The sequence below is a fragment of the Tympanuchus pallidicinctus genome, unplaced genomic scaffold, assembly GCF_026119805.1.
Source record: "Tympanuchus pallidicinctus isolate F22 unplaced genomic scaffold, pur_lepc_1.0 scaffold27, whole genome shotgun sequence".
Taxonomy (NCBI): domain Eukaryota; kingdom Metazoa; phylum Chordata; class Aves; order Galliformes; family Phasianidae; genus Tympanuchus; species Tympanuchus pallidicinctus.
In genome coordinates, this window is record NW_026294744.1 from 7,930,927 (window position 1) to 7,949,292 (window position 18,366).

General features: G+C 43.4%; 1 protein-coding gene across 1 annotated transcript in view; it reads right to left on the reverse strand.

Annotated features, from left to right (window-relative positions):
• The window catches only part of ST8SIA1 (ST8 alpha-N-acetyl-neuraminide alpha-2,8-sialyltransferase 1), a 115,716-nt gene extending 100,637 nt beyond the window's left edge, over positions 1 to 15,079 (reverse strand). Inside the window, exon 1 of the mRNA XM_052690677.1 lies at positions 14,804 to 15,079. Within this exon, the coding sequence (XP_052546637.1) occupies positions 14,804 to 15,042 (239 nt within the window). The 5' untranslated portion in view covers positions 15,043 to 15,079. The remainder of the gene's footprint in view (positions 1 to 14,803) is intronic.
• Between the last annotated feature and the right edge of the window lie 3,287 nt (positions 15,080 to 18,366).

The window sequence follows — 18,366 nt, forward strand, 5'->3', positions numbered from 1 at the left end:
CTCATCTCCTAGCTGACCAGGCTTTGAGCAGGAGGTTGGACTATAGAACTTCAGAGTTACATTGAGTAAATATGTGGATGATGCTAAATTGGGAGTGCTGACTCCCTTGAGGGAAAAGAGGCCTTGCACCAAGATCTTGACAAATTCTAGGCCAGTCACCATCCACGTGAAGATTCTGTAACTGAGATGGGGCACCCCTGGATGTATGTACAGAGTAGGGGATAAGGGCTTGGAGAGCAGCTCTACAAAAAGAATCGTGGGTTTATTGGCAGCAAGTTGAATCAGCACTGAGTCTGCAGTGCACCCTGGCAGCCAGAAGGCCCACCACGGTCATTGGGCAAGGGAATGGGTTGTCCCACTCTGCTCAACTACCTGTCAAGAACGAGGGTCCAACAGCAGAGACAGGGAGCACAGGCAGCCTCTGACCCAAAGACACTGTCACTCAGGATGCTTCCTCTTTCTGTGTTTCATCCTTTCCAGCTTGTTGGGGCAGCTTTGAATTGATTTCATGAGAAACCGACAAGAAACTCCAATACAATCGCTGGCTTTGTGGTTTTTCTTCCTGCCACCGAATGACCATGAGAACTTTGTCCTGTCACACAGACAAATGTTAGTCTCCATGACCAATGTAAGAAAACACTCACACCCACAGGATGTGTACTGTACAAAAGCTGAAGCAACAATTTGTTTCTGGGAAAATGTTTTACTGAACTTTACTGTGAAAATTTACAAAATGCTTGAGAGCATCCAGCAATGGAGCAGTGCAGTTCCCAGCTTTTTAAGTCTCCAAAACTAGCCCTGAAAATTAGTATTGCAGCTCAAGGGTGCATGTCTAGAAAACAGGAGATAAAGCACTATTTAACCACAGGAGTATCTTTTAATTGGTCCATGCTATTCACATCAAGAAATTCAAGCAGTTATTTAGAAAAGAGAAATCAGAAATGGTAACTAAACGATTTCCAACAGCAGTAATTCAGTTTCCACAGTGAATAAACTGTTTACTGTGAGGCTGAAAACAAGATATATCATTCTTAACAGCATGATAACATTTTGGTTTTTTGGTACCATGTCACCACCTAAAAATAAACTAAAGAAATAAACAAATCAGTACAAAAAGAGTACATCAGCAAAAGAGAAAATATATTTTTTGTAAGTTAATAAGCACTATGCTAAGAATTAAATGTACATTTTGGGATGAACCACTCTGAGAGCACTTGAACTTCCTAGGCATAATGATGTTTAAAAAGGGATTGGTACACACCAAAGATACTGCAAATGACAACGGTAATTTCGAATGAAGCATTAGATTAAATTACTGGGGGTAAGACTCATAACTGTAAGAACCTGAGACATTTATTTCTGAGGGAGATTACGCTACAGACCCCTGTCTACTGCATGACTTTCCCTGCAACATTTGGTGAGAGCCCTTGACAGAGGCAGGATGCTAAAAGACTTTCCTGTGGTCTTACACACGGTAATAAAAGTTAGTTATCAACTGATCTATGCTGCACTCTTCTCACAAATCAACCCTGCAGTTCCCCAAAGAGCATTTTTTTACAGCCACAGGAAATCAGCTGTGTTCGGGGCAGAAACTAAATGAAGAAAACATTTCAAAATAATAAACACAGAGTAGATTTGAGAGACTGAATTTCACTGCTTTCCACTCTGCCTCTTGCCTGCTGAGATCAGTTTGGAGAACACACTGCCATTTAGTCACCAGAAGCATAGAAGCTCCATGCCCGCTCCAAAAAATTCCTCTGCTTCCCAGAGCTGGTTCACAGTTTGAAGACAAAGCTATCCAAATGTGGATGGCTTAGGAATTCTGGAATAGCGGCATCTGCTCAGCACAGTGTGATTTTGAATCCTTGCTACTGACTATGCATAATCTATGCATCATTTAAAGCCAGCCATGTGTCCAGTCCTACTAGAGCACCAAGTGAGAAATCAGTTCAGCAGAAAAGCTATGAGTGCGTCTAGAGAAAACAAAGAGGGCCTCTATTTTCAAGCTTCACTACAAAGCCATAATAACTAGCCCAGTTTTTTATACGAGCAGCCAAAGAATTGCCCCTTGTAATTCATCATCCTAAGCATGAGCTGCTGGTGCCCCAGTGGGTAGTCGAAACTTCAGCATATATAAAGTTCAGAAGACGCCAAGTTTGTGGATTGCCTAGTTGGCAACATATAACCACAGAATGAAGGAAAAAAAAAGCAGAGCGACAAATGTTGTTTTGCTTTCTTATTGCTAACCATATGGACATTTTCCCTACCACAGCTCTGAAGTAGGACAGGTACCAGAGATAGCTGCAGTGAGTGGGCTGTATTCCACATATTTCATCACTCTGCTTCTAAATCTCATTGCTTTAACCGCTATCTCTAGAGCAAAAGATTCCCATGACTGTGGCATAAAAATGCCCTCTACTATTACAGTTTCATATCCTCTTTCATATTGCATATAGTAACTGAAATTCCATCTCCAATCTACCAAAGTGATCTCCTTTCAACTGATACTCAATCTTCTTAACTGAGATCATTATAATTTCACCCACATTGATTTAATTGTTACTTCCCTGGTTTACCTTGCCCAACTGAGCTGTTTTTAAATTGCCCAATTCACTGAATGTTTCATTCTTAATTGATTGCCTGTCTGATTTATCCACATATTTGTACACAAATTTCCTAATCACAATCCTTTCTCAGTTACATTGCTTAACATAAGCATTTCTTGACTTTATTATGGTTTTATTGTTTCTTCTTCTTCATGCCCCTGCTACTACAATCTACTTGCCTCCATTGCAAGAAACCCTGCCAACCTTTATTCCCCCCACCACTCTCCCAGGGATCCTCTATCTTACTACCCTACCATCACCCTCCCATACTCCCCCCTCCAAGCATGTATATAATCTTCCTTTCTAGAAAACCCCATTCCACAGTCTCTTATTCTCACCTGACAAAAGGGTTCTGACATGCTTTCTAACAGAAAAATAGGTTTTCACCAAGAATAACAATATTATGTAAAAAAACAACCTGTCTCTGAGAACAGTCAGCAACCAGGACAAGAATGAAATAGGGACAGAAGAAGGAATATCATACGTGGTTTCTCTTAGGCAAGAAAAAGCACACTGTTGTCCTTGAGACTGAGTCAATTTGTCTGTTGCCTGCTCAATAGCTCACTATGGTTTATGGTTTGGTCTGAGCTGAGTTTGTGCTAGGGAAATCTATTGGGACAAGGACAGAAGTCTGGTAGCTGTGGGAAGCTTTGTGTCCTTGGTCACAGAGACAGGGCTGTTCCTTGCTGAGCAGGGCTGTGGACACCAGATTTAACATTTCAGAAACCAGAGAAGCAGCGCTCAAGCAGCCGCTGAGGAATTTTGAGGGTACCTGTGAGATGAGCATGCATTTCAAAAAGGCGTGGTTGACATACCTGTCTATCTCACAGGCTGTTGAATTTGTTGGTTAACTTCAGCAATGCTTAAAAGTTGAGGAGGGGAATTATCAGAGAATTAATATCACACTAGCTTTGCGAAAATTTGGGTAGAAAGGAAACCCAAACACACAAGCCCAATGCACCCTGCCTGAGAGCAGCTGCAGCTCAACCAGCACTGTGACTGTCACTTCACAAGGGACAAAGGAGCTGAGGGAACTGGGACACAGGCTGACCCTAATTAGCAATGCTATTTATAGAAGAATTTATTCTTCAAAATGGAAGAAGATGGTGGTGTCTACTGAGGTAGTTCTGGAGCTGATCCATAGAATTAAGGTAAGCAGCTTCAAAAACACTGGGGCACAAGTTATTCCTGAGCTGGTAACACCTAGAATGTCACTTGTGAGCAAGCTCACAGCTAACTTCACAGCAACCCAGCATCCAGGCAGGCAGGAACACGGGGGCCCAGAGAGAGAAAGGAAGTAAGAAACCCTGAGGACAGCTGCATGTCTGCTGGTCTGTCATTGTTTCATTGTTCCTTTATTTTCTGAGACTGAGAGGGTCTGGATACCATGCACAGAACAGCAATGGATCCCTCTACCAAAGAGATGACAAAAAAAGAAAAAGAAACAGGTAAGAGCTTAGAGGAGGTCTGCTAACTAGAGGAGTATTACAGAAATGCTGGAGGTGGAGAACAGTTCTGAATAGTTTTCATGATCTGATTTAATTTAATAGAAACGGATGAGTGGACAATATAGGTTAGCTATCAAGACACATAACATCATACAAACTTGGATAAACAAAAAAGGGGATTTTGGTAGCACTCTTTTGTGGAGAATGGTTTACCAGCTTCCACAGGGAAAGCATACGAAATATTTTTAATTGTGAATCAATGTTTAAGACTTTTCCAGAAGAATGCCCAAATATATACTAAATCTATATTATATGCTATATATAAAATATGCATATATATAAAATATACACATATATAAACTGTATAAAGCAAACTGCTTTTGTACTTCTTGAACAACATTCTATTTATCATTTTTTCAGTATCAACATGTAAAATATGCTGGTAGACAAAGTAAGCAAAAATCCCAAACAAACCTTCAAGCAATTAATGCAAAAAAAAGCTCGCTAAGTATGAAGATAAAAGTAAAAATTCATTAAACAAATCACTCAATCTACTCAATCCTTCAAGTAGCCATCTAAAGATAAGAAAACGACCTGAAGGTTGGTTTCAGAATACTTTTAAATCACCTTTATGTGCTTGATGCCTGGACCAGAGCCAACATATTTCAGGAGATTTTCCTCCCTGATACACTCAACCCACTTGCTTTAGAACTAAATACGGTAACAATGAAATGACAAAGCCTAGCTATTTATTCATTTGTCGAAAGCTAATTTGTTCTTAGTAGTCATCAAACTGTTCAAGAAATATTTGCAGACTGAAGGACTTTTCATGAGTGGAAGCAACTTATTTATCAGACTTCTTAGGATTATTTTTTTTTAATTCCTCTAGGGCTAACTAAATTATGGATCTTAAATTAAAAGGAGTGTCACACAGAACACACTGCACAGTCAGACAAGACAACTGAAACCACATGATTAAGTCAAATTCAGGAAAGAGCTTATTAAGATCTGTAGTTCTGAGCAAGTTCATATTCACCTAAGCTGGCCCCCAGTTTCAAATGAAAGCTCATTACAGACGTGCTCCTGATTATGTGACATACAAGACAGCTTTCATCCCACTTAAAACTCCACTGGACCACTCACCCCAATGCCAGGAGAGGTAATTTTGCCCTTCTCAATGATGTAGATCTAAACTTACAGGAGCAGCTGAAGTTGTAACTACTTTGGGCAGCCAATACTTTCTTCCGCAGATGAAGTGGGGGAAGAACAACAGACTCAGAGTTCAAGATTTTCACCAGCTATGGTCTGTTTGACAAGCAGAGCAAAAAACAGATTTTTTTTAAACAAAATGAGAAAAAGCATTATGTTCACTCAACAAAGATCCGACACAAAAATAAACATGTTATCACATGCTGGACCAATTAGTATTTACTGAACTACATGAGATAAGTGTTTTCACTTGTTCTGTTGTCCAAACAGTACTATCAAAAGATGTGATTTCTCTAATGATAGGTTTACTTCTTTGTTTCTGTTACCATTTTTGGATCAGCTAGCTCAAGTTCTACATTCTGCCACATTCTCTTCTGGACATGCTTAAGCATTTAAAGGCAATGACTAGAGTGGGATAGAAAGAATAAATATATTATGTGCATTTTTATTGCTTCATCTAACAGAGCATATTAAACCCTGGAGACACTCAGCATTTGTCCGTAAGGCTCAGCAAGTGTGTTTGTGCTAGATGTTTGCTAGGTGCCAAGACAAAATTTTCAGTTAATAGCATGCCCTATAAAGGAATGCCCAGATGGGTTTTGTTTCTCCTTTTCACTTTACTGCTGCAGCTTCTTCAGTTTAAAAAAAAAATAAAAAAATAAAAAAATGAAGAAGCAGCAGCAGCAGCATCTAATTATAGGTTGGTATGTAATTCTCACCATAACAATCCCTACCATTTGGAAGCCGTGAGTCAGGCCCCCAGAATTATGATTAAGGCACAGAAATTAGGCATTTGGAAAACAACTATCCACAATGGATTTCTATTTGCCTTTTAGCATATAAGCCCCCCGTTCATGCATTCAAAGCTCTCCACTTTAGTTAAGGCCTAAAAAAGTCCTTATTCATTTTCATTTCCTGAAATGAAGTCTGTCATAGATTCACTAGATTGTCACTAGATTGCAAGAGCTAGCACACCTGCTTAAAGAATAGGCAACAGCAGTCTTCTCTTTGTATCATTCCAAAAGTCACATCAACTGCAAGCATACATCGCTCAGCATCTGTTCCTGCTTTGTTCTAGGAGTCAAGCAACGATCACCAAGCCAGGTGATGGATGGTGCAGATGGATACCTGGGATTGCAGAGCCTCAGATCTGGACCCAGAGAAAAAGTCAAATTCCTGGTCCTGGCGTCTCATAATACTCTTGGACAAAGATCCCCAGAGTAATGATTTTAAACTCTTCTCCTTAACCGAGGAATGGCTGTGACTAACAGATGAATTTTCTCAAAACTTACATCTGAGCTATCTGGTTTTCAGATAACTCTTCTGAAAGGCAGGGAAGGCATATGAAAGCAGACATAAGTAGAGGGGTATGTAGAGTTTTTCATGCCAACAGTATTTCTTTATTAATATTACAAAAATTATGGAGGCCTAGTAAAAAGCAAATTAAAAAAAAAAATAGGATTAGCTCATATGTCTTTCAAAGGTATTCCTTCTGCTTCATTGTGTCACATGGCCTACAATCAACTCTTGTAGCATGGACCAGAATCTTTCTATGCAGCTCAGATCCCTCTGCAGGGCTTTCTCCTCCACTACTGGAACAGTACTTTTCCCCTCTTCCCCTCTACTTGCCCACTGAAGAGACAGCTGAAATTTTACTGAAGATTCTCACTATTTCTTTGCCTCCCTTTAAAATGCTGCTTCTCCCCACTTGCAGCAAACATTTGAAAAGACTTTGGAAAGATTTAACCTTGCCAGGCAGCAGTATGCATTAAATGATATAATGCAGAAACATCCTCCACGCTTCAGAAATGCATCACCTCGCTGCTTTCTAACATTGCAACTTGTCAGGGAAAACAAAACTGTAAATTAGTACCTGAGAACAGGGATTAATTTAATTTCTCAAGTGAATACTTTGAATAAAGAGCTACTCCAATCCCTTTTAAACAGATTAATGCTTTGGTGGAAGGCCTGGAAAGATGACAAAAATCTACAGAAAAGCATTCAGCATTTTCCCAGTACTAAGCTGGTGCCTGCAGGTGATGCTGTGAGTGGCAAGAAGGACCACTACTCTACCAGATCCCCAGCACAGGTTCTTCCAGAGAACACGCGGAAGGTGTGTCACTAGCAAACAGCCCAGCTATTTCTCTGCATGACAAATATACTAATGAATGGGAAATCTACTCCACTAATCAAAATTCCTAATGGGTACAACTGGGATAAATCTCACTGTCTGTGTTCTCAGGCTGAAAATCCTTCAGAGCATAGAACGTCTCTCCGCAAACTTACGGCGCATTATAAGCAAGACTTTTAGTAGGGAACGGCAGTTATTCCTAGAACTTCCAACTGACGTCAGCTGTGACCCAAACTTGAAGTTCAGTTACGAGAGGCAGCCTTATAATAGGCAACACTTCCTTAAATTCCATTGTAAATCTGTTTCCTTATCCATATGAAAAAGGGTACACAGTGAAACAGAATCAGGTCTCCCTTGATAATGAGAAGTAAAGACTTAAAGACAGCTGAGTAACTTGAGAGTCTTCATCCTATTTCCCATTAAGCCTAACTCTTATTGACTGTCACTGAGAGAGGCAGGCATCAGTGAGCCTTGGATTCAGAATCACCCCCTAATTGCATATTTGAATGCTTTTTGGACTGTTCTCAAGTCTTGTGGTGCTTCTGAGCATTACCTATATCACTAGATACTTCATCACCCTGCACTGGGGTATGCCATAACACAACACTGCGAGTGCAAGTAGAACATCATATACAACAGAAACTCCAAATACAGATGAAATAGCACTACCAGAGCTAAAACTTGGCCAAGGCAGAGCAGAAAGAAAAACATTAAAATCCCTTCACTTGAAAAGAAATACATGTTTCATTTGTTTGTCTTACATCTTCAACAGGAAACACTTTAAAGCAGTTACTCCTCAATTACATGCATGGCCGCCCTACACAATCCAAAAATAGGCAGGGTGACTTTTGACACAAAGAAACAAAAAAAACAACAAGTAAAATAGTCTTTAAACCAAGACATTCAGAAGGGCCTTTTCCAAATTGGTGAAACAGAAAGAGAAGTAAAAATAGCTCAATTTGTTGATTTAAACTGCTAAAGCAACAGATATAGCTTATAACAGAATCTCTGAGCTTCTGAAATAATTACTCTAAAAACATACTGATGTCCACATCCACCCCATCCTTTATCTAATCTACCTGGGTTGTAAGACCCCAGAGAAGAACTGTCGCTGGTTTTCTATACACAAAAATTGGGACAAAATGAAACTAATCTGTCCTGAGGTTTACAAATACTATGTAACATGGATTAATGCGCTTCAGTAGGAATTAAACTGCACATGGCTATGTTTAAATGATTTTGCAATAACGTGTAACAATTAAGGGTGATTTCCTTGCATTTTGGAAAGCCTATTTAGCATACAGAAAAAGATGAAAATATATAGAAAGGTTTAAAATTAAGTATTTTTAATGCTTAGAAAACTGGAACGATGGACGACTGCAGTTGAAATAGCTTCTTCAATTCAGTGAGGTTCATCCTCACCATGGGAAGATAAATTCTGAAAGGAGACAGGTAATTCATTTTCCATGCATTTACCTAGTAGGAACTAAGTCTCAAAAATAGGTCTTTTTATCTATGTCATTGAAAACACATCAAATGTGTTGTTTGCTTCACTGCTGTGAAGATGAAAATTACAAGCATGGCAATAAATCATAAGTTACTGTATTGTATGGATTATTCAGTGCCCATTACATCCACCACAAGGTAAAAAAGGAGAAAATACAGATGTGCAACTATATAAACCCAGTACTACCTGCATATGCACATAGCAGACATTTGGGGCCTTAGCAAGGGAACCTAAATTCCAGCAAATCGCTGTTCCTCTGGTTCCCTGCTATCTGGCTCTGGGCCTTCAGATGCTCCCAGCTAATAGGAAAGGAGTCTTGGAACTGGCTGCACTCTCCCAGAAATGCTGGCAGCATGGTGCCTTCACAGATTTCAAAGAAAGCAGCAATTCTAAGATCCCCAAGTGCAGGTATTAGAAATAGGGGTCTGACTGCACATTTCCTGTGGTAGGCGTAAAACGAACTCTATAAGAAAAGCCTGTTCAGGGGCAAGGAAGATACCGTCATCAGGAGGAGATCCAGGAAGCAACACAGGAATCCTGAAGCCAATTCCTATCTTGCTACTTCTTGCTGCAAAGACTCCTTGAACCAACACTGATAACTAATTCTCATAATTTTCACGTAATTTAAGTATTTGAAGACATTTAAGAGCTTGAAGGTCTTAAATGAGAACCCAGACCTCTCCACAGTTTGCTTTCTTCGCCACAGCATCCAAATAACAAAATGGGATAAGAGCACCATTTTTCTCTCATCTTTAAGCAGCTCTTCAAATTGTTGCTCTCTGCCAGAACCATTTCCCATCTCAGATGAAGACACTAAGAAACTACAAATAACAAATAGCCAACTGTCACCAAATGTAGCATGTATAATGGGAAAAAAAAGCCATTCAAAATGTTAGCAAGACAAAAATACAGACATGCAGTAGTGACACCTACTCCAGAAAGCAAAATGAGCTGGAATTGGCAACTACAAAGTACAAAATTTGAATGCGTCTGATAGTTGTAGGACTGGGCTTCGTGAGACATGGAGGCAAAAGTAACCTCAATCCAGCAGTTCCCAGCTCTGACCTTAAAGCCATTCTGCCCATGTCTCAGTGAAATAGGAGGGGATAATTCAGTATCCTATAAAGCTGGTTAAGCAGGGCAAAACTCTTATCTAGTCAACTTGAGCAAGGTGAAGTTTCATCTCAGATTTGCCTTGAATTATCCTGGCAAGAATCACACCTCTTATGTAATGTGCAGAGCCTCCATCAAAAGAAACAGAAGAGAAGCCAGCCAAACTAAGGAAACTCCTGCTGACTTGGCAACAGCATTCATCTCACTCAGACTGGGAGGTGACCTGGAATTCCAGCTCTGCATTAATGTGATCTCAAATGAAAATTATTTGTACAAGAGGATGCTCTTCAGTGTTTGTTGTGCTTATATCCAAGGTACAGGTATTAACAGCTGACAGAGACCACAGTAGGAAGACCCACCTGGCACCGCACATTATTTTTGCTTGGCAGCTGAAAGCTAATCATAGAAAAGCCTCACAGTCTGTCCACACCTACACAGCCTAAAAGCTGTGAAAGCACTGGAGTCCATCGAGCCTGGATATTCTATCTGGACATTCAGCTACTGCTTTGTGATTTCAGGCCATTAGCTTCACTTCTCTGCTCCTGGAAAATGGACAACAGGCTAAAAGTAAGAAAAACAGCAGAGAAACCATCCGCCAAGATAAGCATGGCCAGTGTGAATCTGGGGACGGATGTGACAGCACTGGGGAGCAGACCCAAATTGCAGCAGTTGCTTTGGACTGGAAGCAGGTCACAGTGAGTTCACAGGAAATGTCTGCCACCAGCTCTGCCAAGTCCCCCCAGAATAAAGCTTGGGCAACCTTCCAGCATCACACAAAGCCGCTGCAGCAAAAGCAAAGCGAATCTCAAGTGCAGCCTTTCCACTGTCCTCATCATGAGATTGTCCCATCTCTTCCTGAGGAGCCTCTAACCTCTAGCTCAGACACTAACTGCCACCAAAACTTTTAGGTTAATGCAGTGGGAGACCATTTAGAGTCACAGAATGGGTTGGAAGCAATCTTAAAGCCCGCCTAGTTCTAAATCCCCTGCTGTGGGCAGGACTACCAGCCACCAGATCAGGCTGCCCAGGACCCCATCACCCCTGGCCTTGAGCATCTTGAGGCCTTGAGGAATAGGGCATACACTGCTTATCTGGGCAGCCTGTTCAGCGCTTCACCATCCTCACTGTGAATTTCTTCTAATATAAATATATATGTATAAATATATATAAATAAATATATATAAATATAAATATAAAAACTCTTTTAGTTTGAAGTCAGCTCCCCTTGTTCTGTCACTACACTCCCTGATAAAGTCTCTCCCCATCCTTCTTGTAGGTCCCTTTTTACGTACTGGAAGGTCACAAAGAGGTCTCCCCGGAGCTTTCTACTCTCCAGGCTAAAACAAACCCAGCTCCTTCAACCTGTCTTCATAGGAGACCACAGGGTTGTCCAAAAAGTCTTGCTGAGTCTCCAGAGGAGTTCCCTGGCCAAGAAATTAAGAAATGTCAGATACAAATAGAGCACTTGAGATGTATGGTTGCATAGAGCTTATAAGGCAGATGGAAAGATTCTGCTCTGACTTTAATCAACTGCAATAATTTTAGATAAAATAATCCTAAAGGTATTCTTACACCTCACTTACTTCATTAATAACAAACCTCAATTAACAAAATTCTTGCCTAAATAATTTAAACAGCACTAAGCCCTTAAAAAAATTGATTTGTAAAACAATTAGGGAGCAATAATGTTAAGCACCTCAGAGGATGACCAGTCATTATCCCTTAGTAAATTACAGGCCTTAAACATTTGTGATTCTAATGGCAGTCTCACTCCTATTCTGATGATTGTGTAGTGGGCAACTGGGGATCAAGCAGTTTACCATCTTATTGACAGACTGCTATTCAGCAATGGTCAGAGATGAGATGTTTCCACAGCAGAGTTAGATGGTCTTCAGCCAGTAGCATCTTGAAACTTAAAGGATGTTAATAGCAGTATTTTGTTATGAGGCTGCGTTTCGCATGCCCAGAACGGGCAAAAGGCTGCCCTTTGAAGGCTCCACAGAAAGCTATATTCAGCAGAGGAAATGATTTGGACCAAGGGCTCTTAATAAATAACCTCATCTGTATCTTCAGGCTTTTCAGGACCTGTCCCTCCATCTGAGATCCCAGACACTGCTACACAGACACCCACAGAACTGATGGCAGCAGGACCCGACACGCAAACGTCACACGAAGATTACTCACAAAATCATGCACACAAATTCAGGGCTGAGAGCATGCTTGAAACAGATTCATGCCTAAGCCAAAGGCTGAATCCTGCTCATTTTGTTACTCTCACAGCCTGTCCTTATTCACAACCCACATACTGCAAGTGAAGGATTGCGACTGAGAAATCCATGGCTGTTTACACAGGTGCTTATATTTGGAAAACAATTCTGCTAGCCTATATTCAAACACAAAACCTGCAAAACCTGGTTTAAATTATTATGCAAGCACCAGGACAGCATGGATACCTGCATGAGAATGTACATCGGTCAGACCTTCACATAAGGCTTCTGCTTTTAACAGGCAGGAGGAGGAAGGAGCCACTGTGCAAATTAAGAAGCTGCTGCTACTCAGCTGCCAGGCTTCAACCTAGGTTACCACAGGAGCTTTCTCTGACCTTGCTGAGCTGCTACCGAAGCTCTTTTTCTCCAGATACAGAATACAAAGGGAACTAATACAAGTTGCAGCTTGATAAGTCCCTTAACGGATAACCTTGTAGTTTGCTTAGATAATGGGAAGGGTCTGTGTCTTTGTATTGCATAGATAAGCGAGGTTCCATGAGACTTTGTACTGAATATGTATGTACCTCTCAGAAGACCTCTGAATGCTGAAGACCTTCTCTGTGCAAGACATACACAATTGGAGGAGCATTCCCCCCATGCATCCAGCACTGATAATGAAGAATGCCTGCTCTCTAACACTCCAACCCAGGTCTTAGAGAGTATCAGCTGCTTTACAGTAACAGAGCAGCACTGCCCGGTTTTGAAAAACATGTTAATATAAAGTTAGCTGCTTGGGGACCACAAACTACTTCAATACAAGCCAAGTAAGAGAAATACAGAACAGTCAGCTCTTTTCTTGGCAGCAATAACCTGGATATTTGAACACCTGTATTGTATTATTATACAATATCATAACATACAAAGAAATACATGCAAACACTGTATTCTACAAAACATTAATGTGAGAATTTGCAATTCCTCAAAGATTTTTAGCAGATTTGTTCTTCACAATTGTTTCAGAACCAGAACATGCGCAGGAAGACTGGAGAGAAGAGCAATCGACCCAGTATTAGGCTATTATAGCAGGCAGTACTGATTCGAGGTCCACACACAGGCTATATGGAGCAGTTAAAACAAAAGCTCATATTCATAGACAGTTTCCAGCAGAAACTGAAATGTGAACCTCTTAAAAAAAAGGAATGGTAGCACAGAGATTGACATTTCTTCCTTTAGTTGCTTCACAATATAGACCAGTTTACCTCGTATGGACTTTGATTTCATAACTTTCTACCAATTCGCAGAGAAGCAGATCTATGTCAGTAAAAATACAGAGTTCTATGTCACCATTATTTGACGACTTTTGTTTATTCAGTATATGTATCTCCAGGGAAAATTTCCTTTAAAAATAAAATGTGTTTCTTAAATCAAAATGATTTAGGGTTCCTTTTGTTTAGCAGTGCAGTAACTGATCAAGGGGCAGAGACAAGAAATAGCAGATCATTTTACCGCAAGATACAATCTTCCATAAGCATGTTTGAGAAAGCCACTTAAAAGCGTAAGCACTGGAAAAACATACAGGGAAGTGGAATGGTTGAGGATCCACACTGAGTTTGCTTCTAAACTATGTGGCTGAAACAGTCTTAAAATTGTTTTTTTTTAACTGAAGTTGCAGCAGTAGTTTCAGACTTCAAAGCAACACTTGGTTTATAAACAAGAAAAATAATACATCCGGCTCTTTCCTACATCACCTAACAGGGATATTAAAAAAAATAATCATCTGTCCCAAAAATGTGTATCTGTGGCATAATGAGATTTAATTGAATTAAAGCCTGAGAAAACTAATGCAGTTGCCCTCCCAGTTTGTATCCAATGCTTTAGGACGAGGAGCTGATAGCTCTGTATTAGAGGGAGGGCTTCTCTCAGGCCTACCCAACGAGACGGCATTACCACAAACCCACTGTCACCTCTCACTGCTTTTCTTTCCTGCTCCTAGACTCAAGGGTGTGCTTCTGGAAACCCGCTAAGTTGGCTGTACGAGCGGACGAGATGCTAAGTGATCACACACCGGCCCCAGTTCACAATTAACAAACAAAAGCTGAGTCGCATTCACAACCAACAGCAGGACAAAAAAAAAAAAACAAAAAAAAAGAAGAAGAAAAAAAAAAGTCATTCCGGCTGCTGCTGAAGAAAGGGAGCCTTCCTGAGGGCAGCCTGATCACCGCTCATATGCGCTCCTTAGAGGACAGAGAGAAAATCCAGCTTCCCCCTGGAAAAGGAGATCTGTGATCTGTCCGCACTCTCTCTCATACACACACCTATCGGAGAGCACACACGCACCCCGCCACAGCACACCCTTCAAGTCGGGCTCACACCAGAGCCGGAGCCCGCCTCCCGCAGCCCCCATCCGCGCAACCGGCACGGCAAGGACGAGCCACCCCGAAAAGTTTTGCCGTCGGCGGGTCCCGGCCCGGCCCTCGCCCCGCGGGCTCCGACAACAAAGGGACGGGGATGGAGACGCGAGCGCGGGGCTGCGCGCACCGCCGGCCCCCCGTCCCCGTCCCCGCGTGCCCTTGGGCCGCTACCTGAAGACGGCGACCGCAGTGTGGTTCCTCCTCCACGCCTTGCCCTGCTGCAGCAGCACCCCCTGAACGATCTCCTTCTCGTCGGGCAGCCGGTACACGGGGAAGATGTAGAGCCAGCAAAGGACGAAGACGCCGAGGGCGCTGGCCCCCACGGGCAGCCGGGTGCGCGGCCACTTCCAAGCCAGCCCCGCCATCCTCCTCCCGCAGCGCTGCCGCGGCGCCGGGCTGCGCTCCCGCATAAGGCCCGCACCGCGCGGGGCCGCTCAGCCCCGCCGCCGCCCGCGCCCTACGCCCGGCTGCCCGGCCCGCGCCCGCCGCCCGCGCCCATCGCAGCCCCGGCGGACGGGGTGGAGCGGGACGCCGCTGGGCGGCTCGACCCCGCGGGCGGCAGGGCTCCTCCCGGGGCTGCGCCGCGGCTGGCAGCTCTCTCGGTGGTGGCTGCTGCCGCCCTTCTTCATAGGCATTTGGTCCCTCGCTTTCCCCGCCAGGCGATGCGATGCGGTGCGGTGCGATGCGATGCGATGCTCTGCGCCGCTCCGCTCCCCGCCCTCCGCTTCCCGCCGAACCGCTCTCCTTTCACTGCGGGCGGCACCGGTACATTTCCATCCCGCCCCGTAGGTGTGCGCAGCTCGGCTCCGGCCCCTTCCCTGCTCGGCCAGGAACCGGGCTGCAGCGGGTCCAAGCGGGAGGTCCCGCCTCGGGCTGTCCCCCCTCGGGCAGCGCCGTGAGGGGAGCGCGGCCGCTTCCCCGCCTCGCCTCGCCCCTCCTGCGGCTGAGTGCGGGGCTGAGGAAGCGCCGCGGCCCCCAGCCACAGCGCAGCCCCGGCCCGCAGCCGCAGCTTCGGCCCCCCCCCGGCGGGGGCGCTCCCGCCTCTGGCCCGGGGCTGCCGCGCCTCTCCGCAGCGCACCCTGGTGGCCGTCTTGTCACCTGCAGGAGACTGCCCGCGTCTTCGTCTCAGGCCCGGCGCCGTGAGGCGGCTGCCGAGCGGCCCGTCTGCAGCAGGGCAGAGCCTAAGTCTCGCTGTCTTGGGTCAGCCCTGGGTTCGGGTCAGGAGGCTGCGGGTTACCACAGAACCACAGAATTGGAGAGGTCGTAAGGAGTGATCATCCAGCTCCCTCCTAAAGCAGGTTCCCTGAAGCAGGTCACACAGGAAAGTGTCTCAGCACAGGTTCAGAACACCTCCAGAGGAGACTTCACAGCCTCTACAGACAGTACTCTGTCACTCTGTCAGTTCTTCCTTCATATAGAACTTCCTTTGTGCTCTGGTTTCTGCCCTTTGCCCTTTGCTCTATTGCTGCTTGCCACCAAAAAGATTTCACCTCCACAGACTTGACTGCCACAACTCAGAGATGAATAAACAGTAACAGCTTCAGGACTCTCAGCCTTTCCTCATACAAAAGTGTCTCCAGGCCCCACATCACCCTTGTGTCCCTCTGCTGGACTCTTTCTAGAGATCCTTGTCTTTTCCGAACTGAGAAGCCCAAATCTGGACACAGTATTCCAGATATGCAGAGGGGGAGGACCACTTCCCTCAGCCTGCTGGCCACACTCATTTTAGTGCACCCCAGGATTGGGGTCTTCTTGACTGCAAAGGCAAGCTCACATAGCTTGGATAGCTCATAGCTCAGGATAGCTCACAGTCAACCTGTTGCCCACTAGGACACCCAGGTCCTTCTCTGTGGAGCTCATCTCCAGCAGATCCAGCAGCCCCTAACACGTATGGATGTATGCATTTGAGTGGCCTCAATGCGGAGCATCAAGGGGTGGCTTTGTGGATAACACAGCAAACTATCAGACACAAACAACATTAAAAAAGCAGCACCATGGGTTGTGTCTCTGGAGAAAGGATGCATGGACTGCATTCTCAGGGGTGCAGGCACGGCCACATTCCTGGTCCAGGCGACTGACAAGGCGCTCGGGGCTTTCTGGTGCTACCTGGGTCACTCTGAGGCTTGGTGGCAGATAAGGGACAGTCTTGAATGCTTCAAATTTGGGACATCCATGGAAGCAAGAAGACATTTACAATCTTTCAAGAAAAGAAGAGTAGCCTCTGCCTAAATGAGGGCATGTCAGCACAATACATGGTGCAGAGAAGTGCTGTCTGTGCCAGCCAACCTGCTGGCATTGTTCAAGAGCTGGAAGGAAAGTAAGTCATACCGCAAAGGGCAATCAGAAAAATCTGTGGTTCCCTTCAGAACTAGAGGTCTGGTCAACCAGCTTCTGCATTTGCAAATAGACAGACCCACATTCCACGGTTCCTTTTTTGCCTGTCCAAAACTTCCCCCTGAACTAATAATGAGTGAAGCTTTAGATGAAGGAAAGAAAGCAAAGAGGAAGCTTGATAACAGTTAATGTAGGATATCTAACCATAAAGTAGCAGTTAAATAGTCATAAACAAGAACTTGCTGTTTAGACAGAATTTTCAGCTGCATACCAGCAGACACTGCTCAGTTCTCAGTAAAATGCAAGCTTGGGAATCTCAACATGCTTTTGGCACTTGAGAGGAGGAAAAATACTGTCTTCCATGGTGTGTTGCTGTGTAGAAATACATGCCACCAAAAAGATGTTAACAAGGTGGTGTCTAATGAATGAAGAAGTTGCTTTCGTTCACACTTTAAATTCTAAATTTGTCTAGAGCAGTAGAACTGTTTTCTCAAGACAAAATGGGAAGGAAAAGAAATTGAGAAGTGTATTATTGGCCAACATCTGACAGAAATATTTTGAGCAGGATAAATATTTTCACTTTCCCTAAATAAACTTGTATTTTTGGTGAGGAAGTCATTTACCAACAGTAACGTAAATAAAGTACTTCCATCAACTCTTCTAAAACCAAACAGAACTATTCAATCTCTAGTGAGACTAATTCAAAATATAGTTAGCTAGACTTATCATAATTATGAATGATTAAAAAGCAGAAAACAGTACTCCAAATTAAATTCTGCCTCTTTGCTCACCTTCAGCTGAGAAGAGAGACAAACCAGAGTCTTGGTGTGACTTGGGAAACCAGAAAGTGGAAAAAGAACAAAGAGAAAATAGAAAGGACTGCTGTTCCTTAACTGTCCAACCTAAATACAGAGAAATAAATGGAAATGAAATCTATACAGTTATTTGTTAATTTCATCAGTGATATAACCCCTGCCTAACTAATATAGGACGAGGTTGCTTCTTTAATAAAGGAAACTTGCTCCTGCATAGACGTAAGATTTGGGAGCATTTTTAATCTGTGAGCCTATAAGATAAAAAAAAAGCTGCCTTTCCTTTCCTTTTTTTTTTTTTTTTTTTCCCCCTGAATATATGCCAACCTCAAGCCCCCAGGCAATTCACTGAATTTATGACAATCCATAGTCTGTCTAGAGCATTGGCTGTACCTCCATCACCATTTCCTGCCTGCAGCCCACGAGGAGCCAGATGTATGAAGACAGAGATGAAGCAGAGCCTGTTAGGCTGTTACTGTAACTGGCACGTCATGGAGGACTGAAAAATGCCTGCCTTCATTATTACACAGGTAGAATTTTCCTCTTTCCCTTCCCTCTGTCTGTGAGCCTGAAAAGAAGCGTACTGAT